This window comes from Lithobates pipiens, unplaced genomic scaffold (genome assembly GCF_037356315.1).
Source record: "Lithobates pipiens isolate NorthernLeopardFrog02 unplaced genomic scaffold, aLitPip1_a1.2 Scaffold_16, whole genome shotgun sequence".
NCBI classification, from domain to species: Eukaryota; Metazoa; Chordata; class Amphibia; order Anura; family Ranidae; genus Lithobates; species Lithobates pipiens.
In genome coordinates, this window is record NW_027507748.1 from 154,857,789 (window position 1) to 154,882,796 (window position 25,008).

At 42.6% G+C, this 25,008-nt stretch overlaps 1 protein-coding gene and 1 long non-coding RNA gene across 6 annotated transcripts in view; one reads left to right on the top strand and one right to left on the bottom strand.

Annotated features, from left to right (window-relative positions):
• Positions 1–25,008, top strand: part of MTMR4 (myotubularin related protein 4) — a 117,860-nt gene that overhangs the window by 77,761 nt on the left and 15,091 nt on the right. For 4 of the 5 annotated variants that reach the window (XM_077480666.1, XM_077480667.1, XM_077480663.1 and 1 more), the window contains 10 exons: positions 160–256; positions 2,650–2,763; positions 3,592–3,791; positions 3,939–4,067; positions 6,220–6,331; positions 10,454–10,649; positions 10,736–10,921; positions 11,550–11,720; positions 11,857–12,011; positions 23,537–24,593. In XM_077480666.1, coding sequence (XP_077336792.1) covers positions 160–256; positions 2,650–2,763; positions 3,592–3,791; positions 3,939–4,067; positions 6,220–6,331; positions 10,454–10,649; positions 10,736–10,921; positions 11,550–11,720; positions 11,857–12,011; positions 23,537–24,593 — 2,417 coding nt within the window. The remainder of the gene's footprint in view (positions 1–159; positions 257–2,649; positions 2,764–3,591; positions 3,792–3,938; positions 4,068–6,219; positions 6,332–10,453; positions 10,650–10,735; positions 10,922–11,549; positions 11,721–11,856; positions 12,012–23,536; positions 24,594–25,008) is intronic. The other variant, XM_077480665.1, reaches the window with a different exon arrangement.
• LOC143982177 (uncharacterized) lies at positions 1,904–6,773 on the bottom strand. The gene is made up of 2 exons (XR_013274410.1): positions 6,625–6,773; positions 1,904–2,360 (listed from the first exon to the last, which is right to left on the bottom strand). It is a non-coding gene; the product is annotated as an uncharacterized LOC143982177 (long non-coding RNA).

The window sequence follows — 25,008 nt, forward strand, 5'->3', positions numbered from 1 at the left end:
GGATTATGTTGCATAAGAAAAATTTAATTAAACTATATAAAGTCTTTTATCTATAATCCCTTTCATAGATTATGCATTAACTGCCACAGATAATATAATTTTGTTCCAGACAGCCATGAGTGCTTGAATATTATGTAACTATGAATGGGTTTATTTTAGGTGATCATGTGAAGGATCGCTTCCAGATGGAGTTGCTACGGATGGGCTTTGATATGCAGAATGCCTGGAGAGTATCTGAAATCAACAACAACTACAAGTGAGGCATTCAGATGCACAGATTATCCTTTTTTGGTAGAAATGATTGAACCAGATTTGACATCATATTTGGAATTATTTATGTACAACGCCCTGCTAGTGTTCATCCATCGTTTCTTTGTATGGATTGTACCATTACATTACTAGGGGTTGCAGCACATTTATTTATTTTTTTTCATAGTTTTGTACTCCAGTTAGAATTCCTTTTCGTCTGTTAGACAGTGTCCTTTTTGTAGCCTTAGGTGTTTACAGATTGGAAAATCTGCTTAAGTCTATGGATGTCATATTTTGCATTACTATGTCCCTGTTTACATGATAAAAGCAAACCTGCATTTAGAAATGAGGCTCGGGAGAGTCGGTGACGTCAGAACTCCTGATCTGCATGCTTGTTTCGGGTCAGTGACTCAGAATGCAATTAAAACATTGATGCAGCATAACAGCCAGGAAACTAGCATTTTCAGAAAGGCCATCAGTGACAGCCTTCATACTCCCTCAGTGCCAGTTCCCTTCAATTTGGATAAATTCCACCTATAAACGTCCATGAAACTTATTCTGTATGGTTCTTTAAGTGATATTGAAGCTTTCGTTTTTAAAAACAAAAGAAAAAAATCTTTTCTGTTCTACTTCCCTGCTCTGTGTAATCGCTTTGCACAGAGCAGCCCTATTCCTCCTTTTCTCAAATCCCCCACTAGCACTCTTGGGAGGGGTTGGGGGGCCCCCGACCGACGACCAATGTCCCTAATAGCAAGCCGTTTGCTCCTGAGCCCCGCTCTGTGCATCCATAAGACACATAGAGCCGTGGCTCGGCCCTTCCCCCGCTCTTGCTTCATTGGCTCACTGCCTGTGATTGACAGCAGTGGGAGAACATGGCTCCTGCTACTGTCTCAGCCAATGAGGTGAGGGAGTGCCAGGACATTTGAGGCCCCCATGCACATCACTGGATCAAGAGGGTGCTCAGGTGAGTATGGGGGGGGGAATGGGGCTGTGGGAGGAGAAGCACACAGAAGGTTTTTTACCTTCATGCATAGACATGTGGGTAAAAAAAACCTTCAGCCTTTACAACCACTTTGGGATCCCCAAAAAAAAAATCTTTTAAGTCAGATGCTACAAATACTGTATCTGTGGGCATTTCCCTCTCACAGTTATTCAGAGATCCTCACTTGAGTTGATGCTTCCATTGGCTTTGGTCCCAAGCGCTGGCATCTTAAAGGGGTTCTAAAGTTAGAAGTTTTTTTTGTCTTTATGCATTAAAATAAAAAGCCTTCTGTGTGCAGCGGCCCCCCTAATACTTACCTGAGCCCATCTCTGTCCAGTGATGTCCACGAATGTTTCGGCCATCCGAGACTCTCCCTCCTGCGAGAGAGAGCTGCTTGGTGTGGGGGCACTCAATAGAAATTAGGGGCCAGGAGCACAGAAGAGTGACCCGAGAAGAGTAGTATTTGGGCTGCTCTGTCAAAACTAGGTACTCGCTCCCCCCCCCCCCCCCCAAAAAAAAATTCCAATAATTGAGGGGAAAATGCAAAGAAGTGAAACTTCCTCTTTTTGGGTGAAGGTCTGCTTTAAGGTACCCCTTTTGAAAGTTTTGGGATGAATCCTGATTCTTACTATTAGTAAGATAGAATCTAAAAGTATATCTAAACCCAATCACTGAATCTCATGTAAGCTTTAATTTATTTGTAAAATCTGTTTAAACATTTTTTCCTCCTGCGGATGTTACTAAAATACACAGTAATACTTCCATGAAGGATGACATGGTCTTTCAATTTTCCTGCATTGTCATTCTGTCACCTGTGCTTCTGGTGGGAGCCCACAAGTGACCGTGCTAACACATTGCATAGACTTGGTCCACCATTGTCCTTATTGGGAAGCTGAAAGAAAATGGAGAAGATCATCAGCACAAATATTCTAATAACCGTTAAATGAAAACTGTCTTTATAAATGCACAGTGATTTAGCAAAAACATTGCCATCCAATTAGGGTTCAGATCCACTTCATGGCTTTTTGTAGGGAGTAAATGACCACATAGATAATTTCCCGGAATTAAATACGGTTTGTGTCCTTTTTGAGATTTCCCGTCAATTCCTTCTCTGTGTGATGCCAGTCACCTGGAAAGGAAGTGAATAGAAACGTCTCCAGTGGGGATAAAAATAACACTTTACTAGGAAAGTTGCCTTTATTCCAAAATAGGACACAGTCTGCTATAGAAAGTTAAGAGGTCCCCGATTTTTTTTTTTTTTCCCAGGCTGTATCCAAAACATGATTAAAAGGAAAAGGTCCCGGTTAGAGTGTGGTTTTAATTGGGAGGTTTTTGCTATCCTGCTTAACAGGTGCTCCTAATCTTTAACACTAATAAATTGTATGTATTTATTTTTATTTTTTTCCTTTCTACCATAGACTTTGTCCAAGTTACCCTCAAAAACTGCTTGTTCCAGTGTGGATTACTGATAAAGAGCTTGAGAATGTGGCCTCATTCAGATCTTGGAAACGAATTCCTGTTGTTGTGTACAGGTAATAGCAGATGATGATGGGATACCATTTCTGGGCAAAATTTGGCTACCTTTTAGCTACATGGCTTCCATCTGTTTTTTTTATCGGGGCTGATTTGTGAAAAATAGAAGGAAAAAACAGAATTGTCCCATTTTACAAGGTTTTAGCTTGAGACTGAATACACACTGATGCGATGTGGGAAATGCACAGGAATCACTGTTTCCCTCATCGCACTGCATAGAAATCATGTTCATGTGATCTGCGGGTGTCAATTAAAAGTTAACACCCCAAAAGCAGGTCACAGAATGTAGTGCGTTTTGCTAGAAATGCGACCTTTTTTCATGCGGTGCAATTCAAGCAAATAAGCTCAAATCACAGCACACAGAATCGCATATGATTTGCACAGGAATGCAGTATGATTCTTGTGTGTATCGCATGCAACATGACGCATCGCATCAGTGTGAGCCCAGCCAATAGTTACTGTTGGGGAAACGCAGCCAATTGTCTTTGCAGTTTTGTGTTTCTCTTCTCTATATAGTCTTAATAGATTACACAGCAGTTTATAGCTCACGTGTACATCAGCCCTTGTTTCCCAAGGAGCTCAAAATCTAAAACTCCTAAACATACTCCATACTCCATTTTGCTTAAGCTTCTGATTAACTTACCAATATGTTTTTGGATTGTTGAACCAGATGGGGAGCACTTACAAGCTCCATGCAGATGGTGTCCCCTGTAACATTTGATCCCAGAGCTGCAGGCTGAGAGTGACAACTGTAGCCAGCATCCAGTTTTATAAAACGTACATGCTGCATATGGCTGCAAAATGTAAGCAACTTCTCTTTTTTGCAGACATTCGCGAACAGGGGCTGTAATCGCTCGCTGTAGCCAACCAGAGATCAGCTGGTGGGGATGGCGCAATGCCGACGATGAGCATCTAGTAACTTCCATTGCAAAAGCGTGCGCACTTAACCCTGGAGGACGCACAGCTGCTGCCAGCATGAATAACAAAGGCACCGGTGAGGGGACAGAGACTGCAGATACTGATTTTGGTACGTGGCATGTTTTATAGTTATTAATTATGAATTTGGTAAGCCGCATGTACTGCAGCTATAAATTGTAATTACCAATATAGTTACAAACCGTCTTATTAGATTTACTTCTGTTATGTTAATTGCATTTAATGGCATGATTTATAGATTCTTCGCTGACGGCCTGTCCTGGCATGGAGGGTAGCACACCACCACAGAAACTCCTCATTCTGGATGCACGATCCTACACTGCTGCTGTGGCAAACAGAGCGAAAGGTGGAGGCTGTGAATGTGAAGGTAGAAAACATTCAAATATGTTTGCAAGGCTTACTTGGTGCTGAAGTTAACTGCACAGATTTTATTTTCTTAAAAGTTGTGTTTCTTTTTATTTTATTTTTTCTGTGTTGGTTTAAAATTAATGATAGTCTCTGATTTAAAAAAAAAAGTTATACTTACCTGCTCTGTGCAGCTTGGATCCTCCTCTTCTTGGGTCCCTCTTCGCTGCTCCTGGCCGCTCCCTCTTGCTGAGTGCCCCACAGCAAGTAGCTTACTACTGCTCTGTCCATTCAGACACAGATATGGTCTGATCCTGCCCCCTCTAACTGACTTTGATAGCGGCGGGAGCCAATGGTGCCGCTGCTACGTCTCAGCCAATTGGGAGGAAGTGGACGGTTGAGGCATTTGTGCACATCGCTGGGGGGGGGGGGGGGGTAGAGGGTTTAATAATGTTCATGCATAGAATGCGCATTAAGGTAAAAGACCTTCTGCCTTTACAACCACTTTAAACTATACAACCTTTATAAAATAAAATAAACCCAGGACCTGCGTTTAATGCCAATTTTTATTTATAACTGGTAATGCATTGCATTAATGGATGTGGAGGAAGATGTCCAAGTTCCATCCTAGAGCAGAGCCAGTATTTTTATTTTTTTTCTCCTGCTTGTAGCCTGGGTTCAGGGGCTCCCAGTGCATGTTGGGGGAAGAATTTTCACAAATGGTATCTGCTGTCTCTTTATTGTGCCTGTTCGTATGCGTTGATCTGTTGACAAGTTCACTTTAAACATAACTAATCATGACTGGGCTTATAGAAAAAAACGTTTATTTGATCCTTTTATTTAGCTTTTTTTTTTTTTTTTTTTTTTTTTTTTTTTTTAAACCTGACATTTCAGCTTTAGTGTTATGGGTCGTTTCTGCCTGACCTCTTATCTCCCTAGGGTGCAAACCATGACAAATAAAATAACCCTGATGTTTACTTCAGCCATTCTGCTTTTATCTTGCATTGTTTTGCCTTTTAAGGAATTTGAATTGGCTAAAAAAAAAAAAAAAAAAACACAGATCAACTCAATGCTGTACAGTGTGTGGTTAAATCTCCCATAGCGACTCTTGTATTCTCATAGCCAATGCCTGCGGCTGTCCGGATACAGAGGAGGTGACTACATCTGACTACATATAACTGCTGTTCAGCCAACAGTTTTTTTTTTTTTAATTCAAGGATGTTGGATTGAATTGTGTCAAGAGGGCCACCTACTGAGCAAATATCAGCTGATTTATCAGGAACTGAATGAAATTTGATCAGTGTATGGTCAACATAAAGACTTGTGTTCTAATGTTCTAGGTTTAGAAGCCTGCCAGGGTCTGCCCAGCATACAAAAAAAAAAAAAACCTAAGACTTCAGTAGTTGTCTTTGAAAATTCTGATTCCCCAAAGAGGCTTGTTTTAAAGCATTTTAAGGCCCAGTTCACATCTATAGGGCTCTGTATGCATCGTCGTTTGAATGGGTTGTTGTGCCTGCATTTCCTGCAGGTAAAAGATCCCTGCACGTTTTTTTAAACACGACCACACAGAAATTACATGTGCTTTTTTTTGCCATGCGTTTACACATGCGGCAACCCAACCAAAAATTTTTTGGTGCGTGGAGGTGCCATTAAGAGGTAACGGAACGGCCTTTTATGTGCAGCTGCATGTGAGTGTGGGAATGTGTGCAGTTTCTTCTTGCAAGGCTAGATCATGTGCTAGTATGCACTGCATACTAGCACATTATGATAGACCTCCCTTTGAAATGAAGCCCTCCAGCAGTCACCGCTGCAGAGCCTTGCATCTTCACCCGGTCTTCCCTCTGGGTTCACTGGGCTGCACCCCCTTTTTATGGCCAAGCTGCAAAGATGTCACTTTCGGCCACAGCACACAGCTCTGAAGAAATGGAATGGTGATGTCACCAGCTGCTGTTTGCTAGTATACCTCCTAAACGGTACACGTTTAGGAGATATTTATTTTTACCTACAGGAAAGCTTATAATAAAGCCTACCTGTAGATAAAAATGAAGAGCGTTTACTACCACTTTCAGAGCACCTAAAACCACCTTTGGCAGCCAGTGGTAGTTCCTCAGAATTTAGAGGGAACTACGTTTCCAGTATTGATAATGGAATGTGCTGTGCTTTTACTTTTCCAGAGTACTATCCAAATTGTGAAGTGGTGTTTATGGGAATGGCCAATATTCACTCTATTCGGAACAGCTTCCAGTACCTGCGAGCTGTGTGTAACCAAGTGCCCGATCCTGGAAAGTAAGTGTGCTCCTATGTGTCTAATTGTGTATACAGTGAGTACATTTGGGGTATATTTGATCCATTAGAGTATTATATGGCATTGACCCTAGATTGTAGTGCATACCTGTTCTCTGTATACAGTATAAGCAGTCATTTTAGAAGCAGAATATATTATCAAGCACACTTTACTGGTTTTCTGTAGTCTAGCATTGTAATGAGTACACTACAGTGACCACTTTAATTACAGAACGGTTATTCAACGGGCCACCTAACAAAATCAACAATGCTATAACCTATTCTGTGAAGATGACCTTATCTGTGGAGTCCACATCCCCCAAGGATCATGTCGCATTACTATCCTGTCGCTGGTGAAATGGCTAGAAAGGGCACTAGTCTTTTTTTTTTTTTCCAATGCCTTCACTGACAGAAGCAATGCAGAATTTCCCTCCTGGCAATGCTGTGGAAACAGGAGAATGTTTCTCTGTTCTATAAAGGGAACCTGTCATTAGGGAATTGTTGCCAGCAACAGAATTGCAAAGTGTGACATTGCCCAACAGACAGAAATACAATATGCGGTTAAGATAAGTAGAATTTAGAGACCTAGCCTGTATATTGTAGTACCGCATCCATGTAAAATGTGGAAAAAATTGAAAAGGGCAGAAAATAGTACTTTATCGGTTGCCACTTGTAATCCCAAGTATAAAAGAAAGGGTACTCGTAACACACACACACACACACACACACACACACACACACACACACACACACACACACACACACACCAACTTTATTTGAACATGTTAAAATCTCATAAGTGTGACAAAAACATACTCCTCGTCTCCCATCGTTAATGACCTGATATGTAAACCTACATCAATTTGGCCCATATCAATTTATAGTAATATGGATATAGGTGGGCATAGGTCCACCATCTGAAGGACCAGATGTAGGAAATGGAGTATAGTTACCAATAGAAATCACGATGCGTTTTTGCCAAAAGCTTTCTCAGATCCTATTGGTATATGTCAATCAATACATTGGTGCTATAAAGTATCTGGTTCACAACATCTGGGGTAGGGGGGCTAGGTATATTCAGCTCACAGCAGGGGGAGGGAGAGACCATAAAATCAGCTAACGAGAAGTGTCTCATTAATTATTATACAAGATTTATATAGCGGTTTGTGCTGCACTTAACAAAAATGAAGGCAGACATTAGTTGCTCATTAGAGCTTAAAATCTAGGAGGGCGGGTCAATTGATACAAAAGTTAATAGCTGTGGGGGAGAAGTTGATGGAGAAAGTAAAAGTGTATTAGTTAAACCAGGGGTGGATCCAGAGTCTAGTCTCGGGAGGGGCACTGTCAGAAAATAAGGTGTTGCTTACAGAACTGAATTGAATGTATAATAGAGTGTACAGAGGTCAGTAGTGTGTAGGGTGGTGTACAGAGGTCAGTAGGGTGGTGGATGTGTACTTGGAACAGTAGGCATACGCTGGGGGGGGGGGGGGGATTCAGGAGGGCATATGCTGGGGGGGGGATTCAGGAGGCATATGCTAGGGGGGGGGGGATTCAGGAGGGCATATGCCTAGGGGGGGGGGGGGGGGGGGATTCAGGAGGGCATACGCTAGGGGGGGGGGGATTCAGGAGGGCATACGCTAGGGGGGGGGGGATTCAGGAGGGCATACGCTAGGGGGGGGGGATTCAGGAGGGCATACGCTAGGGGGGGGGGGGATTCAGGAGGGGCATACGCTAGGGGGGGGGATTCAGGAGGCATACGCTAGGAGGGGGGGATTCAGGAGGGCATACGCTAGGGGGGGGGATTCAGGAGGGCATACGCTAGGGGGGGGGGATTCAGGAGGGCATACGCTAGGGGGGGGGGATTCAGGAGTGCATACGCTAGGGGGGGGGGGATTCAGGAGTGCATACGCTAGGGGGGGGGGATTCAGGAGTGCATACGCTAGGGGGGGGGGGGGGGATTCAGGAGTGCATACGCTAGGGGGGGATTCAGGAGGGGCATACGCGGGGGGGCATACACTTTAATGAGTTCAATTTCTCACTCTTCATGAAAGAAGATGATCTCATTTGTCACCCAACGGCACCTCTATGCTAAGCTGCAGTAACTCGGCAGACTCCGCATAGAGGTGCCTAAAACAAATCCACAATTGTAGTGCTAGCAGCAGAGCTCACTTCCAGGAACTTTCACACGGCTCTCTGCTCAGCAGCTGCACACATCTCCCTCTTCCAGACGAGCATGATCAGGGGAAAAGGCACATCCCCATCCCACCCACTCAAGCAACAGCCTGCACGAGAGAGGCTGAAAAACTGCAGGAGGAGGTACAGGGGGCGGAGAGTGCAGTCCAGAGGTTTCTGAGCAGTAATTCGTGCTTAGAATGGCTGCGAGTTGTCCCGACTGCAGATATGGTTACCTGGGGCACAGTCAGCCCTCAGCCCCCCCCCCCCCCCCCCGAGTTAGAAGCAGGATATGCTTCTTTAAAGAAAAGGGTTTTCAGGGATCATCGAAAGATGGATAGATTAGGGGATAGTCGGACAGATTGGGGTAGGGAGTTGCAAAAGACGGGAGAAGCTCTGGAAAAATCCTGGAGGTGAGCATGTTAGGAGGTGACAAGGGGAGGTAGAGAGCAGGAGGTCTTGGGAGGACCAAAGAGAGCGACTTGGTTGGCATTTTGAGACTAGGTTAGTGATGTAGCTGGCGGCAGAGTTGTGGATGGCTTTGTAAAATTTTTGGTTAGTACTTTGACTTTTATTTGTTGGGTGAGTGGGAAGCCAGTGGAGGGATTGTCAGAGAGGGGTGGAGGACGCTGAACTGGTGGATGAGTCTTGCAGCAGCATTCATTACAGACTGAAGGGGTATAGTATATGTAAATGTAATCCAGTGAGGAGTGAGTTGCAGTCGGCTAAAGCCTCGTACACACGGTTCGAATGTTGGCCAACCGAGCATCTGATTTTGGTTAAACTGGCGTGTGGTCGGGATCTTGTCTTGCAAACCAATGCTATTCAAATTGTGTTTGACAACGTAGTGACGTAGTACTAGGGATTTCAGCTCTTGAGCGCCACCCTCTGGGCCACTTCTGCTAATTTTGTGTTTTTGGTGAGCATTGATTCCGAGCATGCGTGTTTGTACTTTTGACTTTTGTGTTGATGGATTTGTGTCCTTGACCATATGAAAATCAGACATGGAGCCGTTATCCACCGAAAATTTACTAGCCTGTCATCCAACATTTGTTGGCCAAAAAATTGGTATACAGTTGCTCAAAGGAGTGTACTAACTGTAAAGAATTTAGGACAACAGTCTATCAACAGACAATCCCCTTCCAACAATCGAACCGTGTGTACGAGTCTTAAGGCTCAACCTATACATTGGAGATGATGGAACAGACGAGAGAGCACGCATAACTCCCAGTTCAAAACTAGAATGGTACTATGTAGCCTAAAATACTCCACCTTCCCGCTGTTTCTTCTGTATATGGTATATTGTGTGGGCTACTCCTGTCTGTCCTAGCTGTCTCTTCCGCTGATCCACCAGTGGGTAAGACAACCAGAGGATGGAACAGCCAGGACTGAGACAGGAGTAGCCCACACAATCTCTCCTACATCCGGCAGCACCCCCTAGATCTGGCCATGTCAACACTATCTTTTTTTAATGTCTGCTCAATGCAGGCACAGAGTGAGGTGCGTGAGAATGGAGGTTGACAGGAAACTAGGTTGGAAGAACCAACTATGCTCCTGGCTTTGTTGATGTGTGGGAGGCTGTCCCAAGCTTCACTCATGTGCCATCTTAAATGTGGCTACGTGCCAGGGCAGAGGGTTACTGACACCTGGCTTATGTTTCAGTACACTACTAAGGTTTTTTTTATATTAACTGGTCACCTAAACTTGTTTATCTAAAATATTTTTATAAGGTTGTCTATTTCCTTTAATGTGCTGTTTTTATATAGGTGACTGGTTTGTTTGATTCCCTTCAAATATTGCTGCCTCTTGTGTGTATCCGATATAAGTACACTATCGGCATAATCTGATATTTATTCATCTCATAAGCCTTGGCATGTCCATTTTTTAATTTCCATCAACTAACACCACTATAACGATCTTGTGTCAGGTGGTAAAATTCTTTGTGCTTTATAGCTGGCTGTCAGCACTGGAAAGCACCAAGTGGCTTCAGCACCTCTCTATCATGTTGAAAGCCGGCACTGTTGTGGCCAATGCTGTGGATCGGGAGGAACGCCCTGTGCTGGTTCACTGTTCAGATGGCTGGGACCGAACACCACAGATTGTATCCCTGGCGAAAATCCTGCTGGATCCATATTACCGGACCTTAGAAGTATGTGTATATATTCCTACGCCATATGAAGCAGGTTATGTTACCGATTGCTTTTTGTTTAACTGTGCTTTTTGTTTCACTTCTAGGGATTCCAAGTGTTGGTGGAGACGGACTGGTTAGACTATGGCCATAAGTTTGGTGATCGCTGTGGTCATCAGGAGAATGCTGAGGATCAAAATGAACAGTGTCCAGTCTTTTTACAGTGGCTGGACTGTGTGCATCAGTTACTTCACCAGTTTCCTTGTCTCTTTGAATTCAACCATGCCTTCCTGGTAAAGCACTTGTTTTTTATGTAGCTATTAAATGATTACTTTTGGTGTGTGTGTGTGTGTGTGTGTGTGTGTATGTATGTGTGTATATCTATATCTATCATTAGGACAAACATTTACTCCTTTTTCTGTGTTCTTCCTGTGTGGAGCAGAAGGCACATTTGCATCCTTCCTTGAAATGACCAGCCTAACTGCAATCATTTTTCCCACATTGTAGACAATGTTGACTTGGTGTGAAGAATCCAATAATCGCCAATATGGAAGCCTTAAATATGTGCTATTTTTCAAAGCATGTACAGGACTATAAATTGAGATTAGGATAACATTTGGAACACCTACTGTTGGCTTCCTTCTCTTTTTTTTTTTTTTTTTATCCCAATTAAATTTGATTTCTATTACTATTAATACTATACTATTACTTAAATGAAAACAATCTCTACCAGTGGTAGGGATGAGTTCAGTATCTCTCGAATTGTGACTGTTCAGAGACCCATCCTTCTCTTCTTTTTTTTTTTTTTTTTTCCCGTACCTCACTATTCACTCCCCAAGAAATTGTTCATTCATGAATCTGCTATTAGTGCTGGAGGTTTTTTCCAATATGCTGATAATCGCATCTTTTTCTGGCATATAGGTGAAGTTGGTACAACACACATACTCCTGCCTCTATGGAACATTCCTCGCCAACAACCCATGTGAGCGAGAACAGCGAAACATCTTCAAGCGGACCTGCTCAGTGTGGTCCCTACTGAGAACAGGCAACAAGAACTTTCACAACTTGCTCTACATGCCTGGTGGAGAGCTGGTAGGTGGAACAAACTACTGAAAATAATCTCCATCTTATGCATGAATCTACCATACAGACAGTGCATACATAAACTTTGCTTTTTAATATGACAGTTGTTTTCTGTATAGAAGTTTTCACTCGTATTGTTCTTCAGGTTCTACATCCGGTTTGCCATGTTCGCGCTCTTCAGCTCTGGACAGCGGTGTATCTACCCGCATCTTCACCCTGTGCACCCATTGATGACGGCATGGAGCTGTACCTTTCCCCAGCCTCTCAAGGCCCAGACTTTAATTCCAGGTACCTGGACAGGTAACACTGCTTGTATCCAAGTTAAAGATCACATGCAACATTGCGTTTATATATAGATAGAATATATAGAGTGTGTGTGTGTGTGTGTGTGTGTGTGTGTATATGTATGTATATGTGTGTATATATATATATATATATATAGTGTGTATACACACAGTGGATATAGTTACTCTACACACCCCTGTTAAAATGTCCAGTTTCTGTGATGTAAAAAATGAGACCAAGATAAAGTATTTTAGAACTTAATTGTTCATCACGGGACACAGAGCCATAGGTATTACTATGTGGCTTATAGACCGGGAGCATCTGTTTTGTGGTGTTGGTCACGATGTGCTGTGCTGAGCTCCACTGGAGCAATCCTTGCTGGGGCTAGCTATGCAGCCGGATCCATTCAAAGTGTCTTTTAGGCCAAATTGAATGGTGCCTGTGCCTCGTATCTGAAGAAACTAGGTTTTGCTTGTAAACTGTTCTCTGCTTAGAGAGCTGGACCCCGGGGTCAAGTACATTTGGTATTAAGGCCATAATGTTTTACTGACAGGGTGCTATTACAGGTCCAGGATTGTGGGTTCCCGAGGGTTCCTGAAGGTTTGTTAACGGAACCCACTGTAAAGGGTGAAGATTTGGTCTGTTGGTTTTACCACAGAAAACCCTGCAGTGGGAAAGTTAAGTGGCGTTTTCTAAGGAATTTTAAAATTTTCTCATGAAATGTCTCCTTTTTAAAGTAAATGTTGTCATGCCTAAGTGTCACCACTGGGAGCTGTATGGAGCTTGTGATGCTGTGTCACAGAAGCAGCAGACTTTTTTTCCTCTGGCTAGCAGGCAGACCTCCAGTAAGTTTGGGTGGGGGGTTTTGCTTACTCCAGACACCCCCATCTGGGCTGAAATCTTCCCCTCTTCATGAGGCTGAATATAAGGGAGAACTGAAAACTATCAACAATGCTGTTTTCTTTCACCGCCCCTACTCAGCGGCAGTTTTCGGGTCTCTTCCACGCCATCCCTCCCTCACCCACAAGCTGATCCTGTCAGGTCGAAGGCCCGTGCTTGTGCGGGAAAACCCTTTTTTGGAAAGAGAAGGGGGGGACATGCGATGCAAGGTGGGTGCGGGGCTTAGCGCATCCTCCAACGTGGGAGAGTGTTTAAAAAGAAAAAAAAAACTGCATTTGTGCTGGCTGCAAAATTGTCAGAGAGACATAAGAGCAAAGAGGAGCATAAAGGGGTTTTGGTGACACAGGCATTTTTTCCTATTTGACACATTTACTATTTGCATCAGACTGAGCATTAATAGCAGCGGCAGTGGCTGACTATTGATCAAGCAGTGGATGTCATTCCTTCTGGTAGTACCTCTGCTTTGTGCATCGGGCTAAGGTCAGAAGGGGGGGTTGAAACATCACCAAAAAAGAAGAGATAAAAGGGTCTCCCTCAAGCTCTGGAAAGCCTACTCATTTCTACAAATGACATCCTCCCCTGAAAGAGGGTGGCTGGCTTAGTGAGCATTGGGGCCATGAAATGTTCAACTATTTTCAACACTGTTGCTCCTGTTTATTTTGCTAAAAAGATTTTTTTTCCTCAGCCATGATAGGTTTAAAAAAAAAAAAAAAAGTTTTTAGCGACTTTAATCCCATCCCAGTGTGGGTCAAAATGCGACCGGTTCTCTTCCATTGCCCAGGACCCTCAAACTGAGGAACTAGAGGTGGGAAAAGACTAATTCCCTCAGGGGACTGTGGTGAGGCTTCTTCTCAGGTGTCAAATGCGGGAGAATCAGCTGTTTCAATCTTAAGATTGATGGTGCAATTTCTTGCTGAATGGTCGGCTCCACATTTATGTACCCTTAACTGAGTGTTTGGGTTCGCTAAAGCCTCCTCAAGCTGTGCATGCCTTTTCTAGTCCATTCATTGTTGGAAAAGCGTGCTTGTATCTGTGAGGATAAGCATTATTTTCCCTCCTAAAAAGTTTTCACACTTATCCTACGGTGGAGGAAATTCACTAAGTAGGGTATACCAGCAATCAATGCTGTTATATCCTCTGTGAATAAGAGTTTGACTTGTGCGGCAGACAATGCTCAAATGCTTAGGGATCCAACGGATAAAAAGATGGAATTCCTATTAAAAAACAAAAAGAAACACTTTCTTTCTCTGGCAGATTGAGTGTCTCAGCCTGTGCTGACAGTAATTGCTTAATCGTTGAGAGACCAGTTTAAACATGTGTTCAAGGTTATCCTGCTCAGCAGTCTCAGGATCTGGCAGCTTTATGTTTGCAATAGTTGCTATGAGAGGTCTATTCTTTAGGCCTTGCTTCCTTCGCTAAGCACCATGCAGAAGCTCCTGACTAGTCTTCCTTTTGCGGTGAAACAGCTATTTGAGAATGTTTTGGATAATACCTCCAAAGAAATTCTAGTGGAAAAAGTACCCTTTTTGTCATTTAAGAAAAGGAGTAAATTTATTTTTGTTTTTAAAGCGCCTTCTGTGCCAGAGGCCTCAGCCTCTAGGCAGTCATGATGGTTTCTGCCGTCAGGTTCAAAAGGTAATCCTCAGGGTTAACCTCAGGGACAAAAGAGGTCTTGGAGGGAGGAAACCTTTAAGATACTGAAGCCTCCTTATGAGGAGGCGCCCACGCTCGCTCAATAGGGGGAATTCTTCTGCAGTTCTCAAGGATCTGGCAGGAAGAGTGTCAAGACAAATGGGGGACTTCCTTAATAGCTCCATGGTACAAACGAGTTCCAAGACTTCCCGCCTCCTCCTCCTCTTTTTTTTTTTTTTTTCCCGATCAAACGTTCCTAAGGATCTAGAGAAAAGTCTTTCTCTCAAGCATTAGACCATCTTTTGGCAAAAAGTGATTATGGTGGCCCCCATGTAAGAGCAGAGGTTGGGGTTTGGTTAAATTCCAAATGAACATTCTGGATTTCAAAAATCTAAATTCAATTCCTGAATATAACCACTTTCTTTTTCGCATGAGTCAATCCAATCAGTTATCTCAATCCTACAAGGAGGAGAACTTCTGGCGTCAATTGACGTCAAAGATGCATACCTCCATATGCCCATTTCCTCACTCACTAGTAAGATCTACTTTTCAAGGTGGAAAATCTTCATTTTCAGTGTGTAGCTCTGCTGTCCGGTCTAGCTACTGCACGTTGAGTGTTTACAAAGGTTCTGGCCCCTCTTCTAGCCAGATTAAAGAGGAAGTAAACCCTGATGAGTTTACTTCCTCTTTCATTCCCTGCAAAGCATAATGGACTACTATGCATCGCCGACACGCGCGCCAGCTCCGTCGCTGAGAATGCCGCGCTCAGTGCGCCTGCGCACCGCTGTCTACGGTGCATGCGCCGTAGACAGCGGTGCCCGTTTTCGGGCAAATATCTCCTAAACCATATAAGTTTAGAAGATATTGCTTGGACCTACAGGTAAGCCTTAATCTAGGCTTACCTGTAGGTCAAAGTGGTTTGTAAGATTTTACAACCACTTTAAGGGCCGAAGGTATAACGATTATGGTTTACCTGGACGATCTGTTCTTGATGGTGCAGTTGGTAGCCTGCTTAGACCAAAGTATGGTCACCACATTCAACTACCTGGAATATCTAGGTCGGTTTGTCAGCCTTTAAGTAATCTTTAAAACCATGAAAAGGGCTAAGCTACTTGAGTCTGATCATGGGTACACTCAGAAAAGGGTATTCTTGCCCCAGGCAAAGATCAGCGCCATAAAGGAACTGATTTAGGTGGTCGAAGCAAGATGAATTCTTCTTTGCATGAGGTGACTTGGGAAAGATGGTGGCTTCATTCGAGGCCATTCCTTATGCTCACTTTCATTCGAGACTGCTGCAAAACATTATCCTATCGGCTTGGAACAAAGGGTTAAAGTTCTAGATTCCCAATATGTCTGACCTACGGCCACATCACCTTGAAAGCCCCCGATCTCGTCTGATCTTAGAGGCTAAGCAGGGTCGGGCCTGGTTAGCACCTGGATGGACCACCTGGAAATACCAGATACTGTAGGCTGGGTATGACGGCGCCTCAGTTTATGGCAAATATCCAAAAATCTGCAAAGGAGAAAATCCTTCCTTCAGTTATCACAGAAGTGGTCCAGATCAGAAATGACCTTGCCCATTATCATTCTAGAAATTCGGCCTGAAAGTTCAGTTTACAGTATTGTCCTGCCAGGATACGGAAATCGGATGTTTTGTTGGTATTGCCTGAAGGTCCTATAAGAGGGCAGGCAGCATGGAAATCTACTATTCTAAATGGATTTGACAAGCAATCATTCTAGCTTATGGTTTAAAGAGGTAGTTTTTGCCCTCTCAAATCAAAACGCGTTTCTTTTATGGCTGTCAGTGCTTCTTGGGCAGTGCATCACCAAGCCTCCATGGCTCAAATCTGCAAGGCTGCAACTTTGTCTTCAATCCATACATTTTACCAGATTCTATCTGGTGAATGTAAAAAGACATGAGGATGTTGCCTTTGGGCGCAGTGTACTGCAGGCAGCAGTATAAGTCCTCTGATCTTGTGGTGCCCTACTTTTGTTGTCTCCCTCCCCTCAGTTGGCATTGCTCTGGGACATAGTAATTACTATAGCTCTGTGTCCCATGATGTACGTTTAAAAGAAAAAAGGATTTTTATAACGGCTTACCTGTAAAATCTTTTTCTCTTGAAGTACATCATAGGACACAGAGGTCCCGCACCTCTTTCTAGTATACACGTGTATTGCTTTGCTAGAACCCTGAAATGCTCCCGGTATGGGAGGGGTTATATAGGGAGGCACCTTCGTGTTTAGGGTGTGCCAGTGTCCAGCACCTGAAGGTGGATTATAACCCATGTACTTCAAAAGGAAAGGATTTTACAGGTAAGCTGTTATAAAAAATCCTTTTTTTTTTTCCATCTTTAATGTGACCTATAAACTGTACAACTCAGTTGAACAACAAACTGAAATCTTTTAGGTGGAGGGAAGTAAAAATAAAAATATATGGTTGCATAATTGTGCATACCCTTAAACTAATACTTTGTTGATGCACCTTTTTGATTTTATTACAGCGCTCGGTCTTTTTGGGTATCAGCATGGCACATCTTGACCTGGCAATATTTGCCCACTCTTCTTTGCAAAAACACTCCAAATCTGTCATATTGTGAGGGCATCTCCTGTGCACAGCCCTCTTCAGATCACCCCACAGATTTTCAATCGGATTCAGGTTTGGGCTCTGGCTGGGCCACTCCAAAACTTTAATCTTCTGGTCAAGCCATTCCTTGATTTGGATGTATGCTTTAGGTCCTTGTCATGTTGAAAGATTAAGTTCCTCTTCATGTTCAGCTTTCTAGCACAAGCCTGAAGGTTATTTGCCAGTATTGACTGGTATTTGGAACTGCTCATAATTCCCTCTACCTTTTTTGATTAAGGCCCCTGTTCCAGCTGATGAAAAAACACCCCAAAGCATGGTGCAGCATTGTGGGTATGGTGTTCTTTTGGTGCTGTGCAGTGTCAAACGTATCTTTTGAAAAAGTTTAACCTTAGTTTCATCAGACCTTAACGCATTTTTCCACATGCTTTTGGGAGACTTCGGGTGTGTTTGCAAAATTTAGCTGGGCTTGGATGTTTTTCTTGGCAAGAAAATGCTTCTGGCATGTGAAGAATACGGGGTATTGTTGTCACATGTACCACACAGCCAATACTTGCCAGATATTCCTGTAGCTCCTTTAATGTTTTTAATGTTGCTGTAGGCCTCTTGGCAGCCTCCCTGACCAGTTTTCTTCTCGTCTTCTCATCAATTTTAGAGGGATGTCCAATTCTTGGTAATGTCACTGTTGTGCCATGTTTTCTCCACTTGATGACTGTCTTCACTGAATGTAAACATCCCTTGTAATAGAAAAAAGCATGGCAGATCCTCTTAAATATGAGATCTGGGGTAAAAAAAAATAAGAAATTGTCATTTGGAAAAATGGTATGGAGATGGGTGGGGGCCATCTTAGCCTCACTCGTCTCCATACCAAGGCACCGAGAGGACCCGATCGGTAAGCGGGAGGCTGTTACCTCTCCCGCCGCCAATAACGGTTATCTCGCGGCAAATCCGCCACAGAGATCACCATTATCGTAAACGTGACTGGATCCTGAAAAGATGGATATTTTGGTTGTGGCAGCAGCTGCTGCTGCCGTTACTGAGATATCCCGCTTCAAAGTGCTGACGTATATGTACACAGCCGGTCGGAAAGTAGTTAAATGATGGTGGGTGTGTAAGGATTCCTACTTGACTCCTACTAACGTGAGTTTGAATGCGATTGCTTAATTTTGAACACCGCTACATCCTCCGTTATAAGAGGGTATGCACACTTATGTGACCACATTATTTTCGATTATTTTTACTTCCTCTCCCCCTAAAAGATTTCAGGTTTTTTTTTCCATTGAGTTGTACAGTTTATTGGTCACATTAAAGGTGCAAAAAGTTCTGCAATGATCTATCTTTGTCACATATATATATTTTTTTTAACATCACAGAAACCTAACATTGTAACATGGGTGTGTAGACTTATAAAAGACAGCATGTGGTTTGGTTTTATACAGTTGTTGTTAGTGCTGCCTTTTTTGTTTTGGTAGTTTTCAGGCCTATAAAGCAAGACATCATTCAACGGTTAAATCTTAAAAAAATCAAACTTGCTTAAAGCGCAGTTCCGCTTAAAAAAAAAAAAAATAATAAAAATACTGCATCTGCTGACTTTTAATAATCGGACACTTACCTGTCCTGAAGTCCAGTGATATGGGGGAACGCAGGCCCGCTCCTCTCCCCCTCTCTGCGGTGCTGGCATAGTCACTGGTCGCGCCTGGCTGTGGCTTCACAGCCGGGTGCGCATGCGCGAGATGCGCTATGTGACGTGTCCCAGATGATTGCCGAGAGGGAGGGGGGAGAGGTGGTCTCCCTTCCGGTGCCGCGGTGCGCCGGAAGGAAGTGGGAGCTGGAACCCTCACACATTTGTGTTGGGGTTAGTGGCCTTTAGGGCTGGATTTACATGTATACATTACAGCATATTTTTGATCATGTATCATGATGCATCGTTTGCCACTGCTATTTCCTTCAAAAGCCCTTACGGCACAGGTTGACATGAAAAAATGGACAGATGGACTTTTTCTTCTGAAACTTTCAGCAAACTTCAAGCAGCTTTCTGCAAACCTATAAAGCACCCTTCAGCTCCTGCTTGGAAATGCTATACACAGGTCTTAATGGGAGTGGCGTTTGTCACTTTTTTTAAACAAGCTGCTTACAGGCTTTCAACAAGTTTTGAGTAGTACTAAAGCCTGCTAGCAGCTTGTTTAAAGTGGCAATAAGCCCTCCCATTAGAATCTGTGTTAATTTACAAACTGGAGCATAATTGTACTTTAAAGGCTTCAATAAAGCTTGCTGAAAGTTCTGCTAATGCGTTAAAGCTTGCTTATGACACTGCTGTTATTTATTATTATTATTATTATTATTATTATGCAGGTTTTATAGAGCGCCAACAGTTTGCACAGCACTTAGAGGAAGTAAACCCTGATGGGTTTACTTCCTCTTTGATTTCCTGCAAAGGTAAAGCATAATGGACTACTATGCATCGCATAGTAATCCATTATGTGTCACTTACCTGACACAGGAGCCAGCGAAGTCACCGCTGTCCCCTGTAGTCCGGAACATCCATCTTCTCACATGCGCACGGGAGCCACCACTCGTGGCATATCGCCGTTGACAGCGGTGCGCCTGCGCGCCACTGTTTACGGCGCATGCGCCGTAGACAGCGGTGCCTATATTTTGGCAAATATCTCCTAAACCGTGTAGGTTTAGGAGATATTTTTTGGACCTACAGGTAAGCCTTAATCTAAGCTTACCTGTAGGTCAAAGTGGTTTGTAAGGGTTTACAACCACTTTAACAAAATAAAGGCAGACATTACAATTTGGTGCAAGAGGCATCAGAGGGCCCTGCTCATTAGAGCTTACAATCTTAAAAGGAAGGGTCAGTTGTTACAAAAGGTAATAGCTGTGAGGGATGAGCTGATGGGGAAAAACTAAAACAGTGTTAGAAGCAGGATAGGCTTCTGTCATCCAAGCTGAAGCCTGTGTGAAGCAGACCTAAGGCCAGGTTCACACTGGTGCTGCATTCTGACTGCAGTATGAATGTATGAGTGATAATGTGTTTTTTTTTTTTTGTTTTGTTTTTTACTTTTATCCACAGTCCCCTTGACTTCTGTTTTAGTTTACGCTTTTCTACCGAGTTTTCTGAAAGCGCACCAAAAGTCCTGCATGCCGAATCTTGATGTACTTTCAGAAAACTGAAGCAAAAATGCACCACCTAATAGAAGTCATTGACAACACGGCTAAGACCATGTGTAAAACGCACGTAAATCACTCGTACATCAGGCCTTGGCCAAATCGAAGCACACCACAGTAGTTTTGGTCTTGAACGGCCAGATAAATTTTAACTCAAATTTGCAATACTTTTCCACCTTAAATCTATTGATCTCTTAAAATATTTTCATATTCATCCTTAATGTCATAAAATGTCATATTTTATACTTATTTATTATAGGTCCTTATATAGCACTTTTACGCAACACTTCACATACTGTATAAATTGTAAATTCACATCAATCCCTGCCTTCAAGTTGCTCAGTCTAAGGCCCCTTTCACACTGGGGCGGTGTGTGCGTCGGTGGTAAAGCCCCGCTATTTTTAGCGGCGCTTCACCATCAATTTTGCAGTGCTATTTAGCCACTAGCGGGGCGCTTTTACCCCCTACTCCAAAGATGCTGCTAGCAGGACTTTGTCCTGCCAACGCACCGCTCCAGTGTGAAAGCCGGGGCTTTCACTTTGGAGAGACAGCAACAGCTCATTCAAGGTGCTTTGCAGGCGCTATTTTTAGCGTTATAGCGCCTGCAAAGCATCCCAGTGTGAAAGGGAGTCTTACCCACTTTCATACGCACATACTAGGGCCAATTTAGACAGGAGCCAATTGACTTTCCATCACGTCTTTGGAGTGTGGGAGGAAACCCACACAGGCACAGGGAGAACATGCAAACTCCAGGCAGGTAGTGTCAGGGTTAGGATTCGAACAGGCAACCCTAGTGCTTCTAGATGGAGGTGCCTAACCAGTTGGTCACTGTGCGGCCCACATAAAGCTTTATCCAAAATGTCGAACGGCAAAAGGCGCCTTCCTTAATGTAATTTTTTTTTTTTTATAAAATTAAGAACTAAAACAAAATCAAAAGTGAAGCTGCCGCTAGTGTATCAGAAAACCTATAAGTATACATTAAAGTAACATCAATAAATGGGATTGTAAATGTAACTGGCTAATAATACATAACCTAAAGTCCCAACATTGTGTAGACAAAAAAAATAAATAATAATTTCCTTCACAATTCTTCGTTTGTGCACCCAACCATTGCCACATACAAAATTGTGCACACACCTTGTTTAACAGGTGGAAGATGTCGTCATTCGGAGTACCTACCCACCAATGTCAGTGCCTTACCACCTCTCCATAGTCGGCCACACGCCAATGAATTCTTTTATAGCATAGTGTTTACTGAATCCATTGCTTCCAGTTTCGTGAAATGCACGCCTGACTCCAGTGAGTGACGTGGAGGAGCACTTTTATAAAGCAAACTGTACATACTAGTGCCGATCCGTGACACTTGCACAGTATTTGCATCTTATGTGGTTTTAAGCAATGGATTCTTTTAAATTTTAGATTTAATAAAATACTACACTAATAAAGCATTCTTTGGCATGTGTGGCTGACTATGGAGTGGTGGCAAGGCACTGTGGGGAAGGACCATTTGCCATTGGGGACTACGTGCTCTCTGGATCTGTTAAACAAGCAGGTATGATCTTTGCTTAGAAGTCATGGCATTAAGGTGAAACAAGATATACCTGTGCTCAGATCCCAATAGCTAAACCTTGTAGCTCTCCCCATTTTGTGTCTGTTTGCATTGTGTCCACAGCAGAGTAGGACTGGCCATAAGGATGTCTTTGAGGCAGTTGGCCAGCTTGAACCCATATTGCAGTACGTGTGAACTAAATATCCCTATTTTATATTTATTATCGCAAGGTTTGCTAGAAAGGGTATAGTAGTGTGCAAGTGGGTTCATCCAGGATTTTAATGGTATTGAGGTGAGTGCACATTTTGTATGTATATAATAACAAAAATACCAAAGCGCAAAAATGGATACAAAAACTGAAAAGCTGGGAAATTACTAAATAAGCTGCGATCATAGCAAAGTAATCCGACACTATATAAATGCTAATTGAAAAATACAAATGATGCGCTATAATTAACTTCCCACCTAGGGCATCAGTAGTATAAATAAAACATATTCTTAATAATATTGTATCATGTGCAATATACAAGCATAAAGTGCTATGTGCTTAAAATATGATGTGCTTAGTGCTTCAAACAGTACACATGCCCCACTACCTACAAAAATACTAGGTGCTTAATAATGTAATAAAGTGCCGAGTGCTTAATACCAATATGTGCTAAAATGAGCTAGATGAACTTCCAAAAAAGTGCTAAATCAATATAGTGCTGATATACTTGGTAATGGTATGCTACAATCAGCGTGCTCCAACATAAAAATATAAAATTAATAACATGATGAGCAAACCATAAATATTATATCAACTCCTATGTGTTACTCCAATACACGTGAAAAGGAAAAAAAAAAATAAAAAAAAAATAAAAGATCTAATATATAAAAAAATTTATAAATTCATTTAAAAAGTGCTACATCAATACAGTGCTAATGTGCTTGATATAATCCAATCAGCGTGCTCCAAATAAAGATATTAACGTAATAGGCAGACAATAAATATTACATAGACTCATGTGTTACTCCAATACAAGTGAATAGAAAGTCCAATATATGCAGATCAGAACTTGTAAATACAAATGAAAATGTCCCTTATCCTAGAAATTATAAGTGTCCAATATCCTATTATAGTTTCCAATTTCAGCTTCAAAGTATCAATCTCTCCAAGCCACTCTAAATTTTGGCCGGCCTTAAAGATGCTGGACTTCCAAGTTGGCATTGGCCCCAGTATGTAGACTCATACAATGAAGCAGAGACATATATCATAGCGCAATATGTATATTTATAAATCAACGATTATGTATAAGCAAAGATTCCCTCACAAAACCTCAGATTACAGAGCACTTCCAGATGCATACAATCAGCCGGCTAGAGCATATTTCAAAACATACTGCTCGTCTATTGCTGACACCAGCCTCACTGAACCACGTCACTGGCTCCTCCCACGTGTTGCGTCACCCGCCGCATGATTCCTTGAGAAAGTCACGTGGCTGGTGACGCAACGCGTGGGAGGAGCCAATGATGTGGTTCAGTGAGTGTTTTTTTGTTTCCACAGTGTTGGAACTTTGTATTGCACTCTCTTTTTAGTATTTTGATAAGCCAGTTACATTTATAATTCTATTTATTGGTGTTAAGCGCCTTACTTTCAAACAAAATGTATTGTAATTTTGTTTATTGGTCCTTTTTAGTACTGAATTTTTATGTACTCCTTTTTAGATTACCTAAAACTCGTTCAATGGAGAATCTTGCAACTGCATGTGATAGTGGAGGAATACTGACACGTACTTCAAGTGACCCAAACCTAAATAAACATCAATCTAGCTTAGACTCTCATTGCAATAATGCTGAAGAGGGTGAAATGGGAAGTCTGGGTGTCCAGCAGAAGGATGGTGAAAGAAAGGAAGAAGTAGATCATGAGCTCCATAAAGACAACCAGAATGAAGAGAACGGAGAATTTAAAGAAAGTAAAGAGAATGTTCAGCTGAATGGGTATGATACTTCATCGGATACAGAAACCAAGTCAACCAACTCAGACTGTGACAGTGATAACCCTGCACTAGAAAATAAAACTGACATACTGGAACAAAATACAAATACGGTTTCCGATCAGGCTCGACACACAAGCCCCAACTTTCCGCATCTTCCCTGTCAGAGGTCAGAGGGTGACATGTCTACCAATAACTCTTCATGTAAAGAGAACAAGCCTGGGAAACTAACAAAGGACACATGTAGGACTGACAAAAAAGCGATCTGTCAAATTCCAAGAAGTGACATTTCTTTGTTGGCATCAAATTGGGACAGCTTAAAAGGAATGATGAAGTCGGTACCCATTGGTGAGACTGTACTTCATCATCCTTTGTCATATGACTATTCCACAAGGAGTCTCCATAGCAAACATGGGAGACATACTGCTGGCTCATACAGTTCGAGAGATGGTGCAAAGGTTTCCTACCATTTCCGTCCCTCTTTGCACTGTTCTGGCCCCTCGGTAAGAAGCTGTAGAGGGTCTGTGACATGTCACCCTAGGCCATTTCATACCGGACGATTCTTTCCTTTGGCTTGTCCTTCACCTGCACCTCTCATGTACCAAGATGATGATGGTTTGCCTATTCCGAATGATGTAGTACAACAGCGGTTGCGGCAAATGGAAGCTAGCTACAAACAAGAAGTTGACCTGCTCCGAAGGCAGGTCTGGGAACTGCAATTACAGCTGGAAATTCGTCAGTATTGTGCTCCACCACCTGAACCAGAAACTGACTACGAAGATGACTTTGTGAGTTCTTTTCTATGAATTTAAATGCATGCAAACCAGCTTTTCCACATGTCAACTTTTTTGATGATTAAACGATTAGCCATACCAATAACATCCTTTCATCCAGCCACACACCTCTCTATGTATCTTTGCATTATTTATCCTCTCAGATTTATCATTCTCTGACATTTACCTTGGCTGCCCACATGACATTTGTTTTATTTCCTCTTGTCAACCAGCTGCTGGTAATATCAAAAATATGACTTAGTGTTACTAAGCCCACAACAGTAAAATCAGTCTGTGTATATGCAGTAAAGCATGTTTGTTATACTTACTGTTGAACCTAAGGGCTTCTCTGACCCCCCCACCCTTTCTTCCATGGTCCCCAATCCATCTCCTGGATAAGACTAAGTCTTTGGAGTCACTTTGCACATGT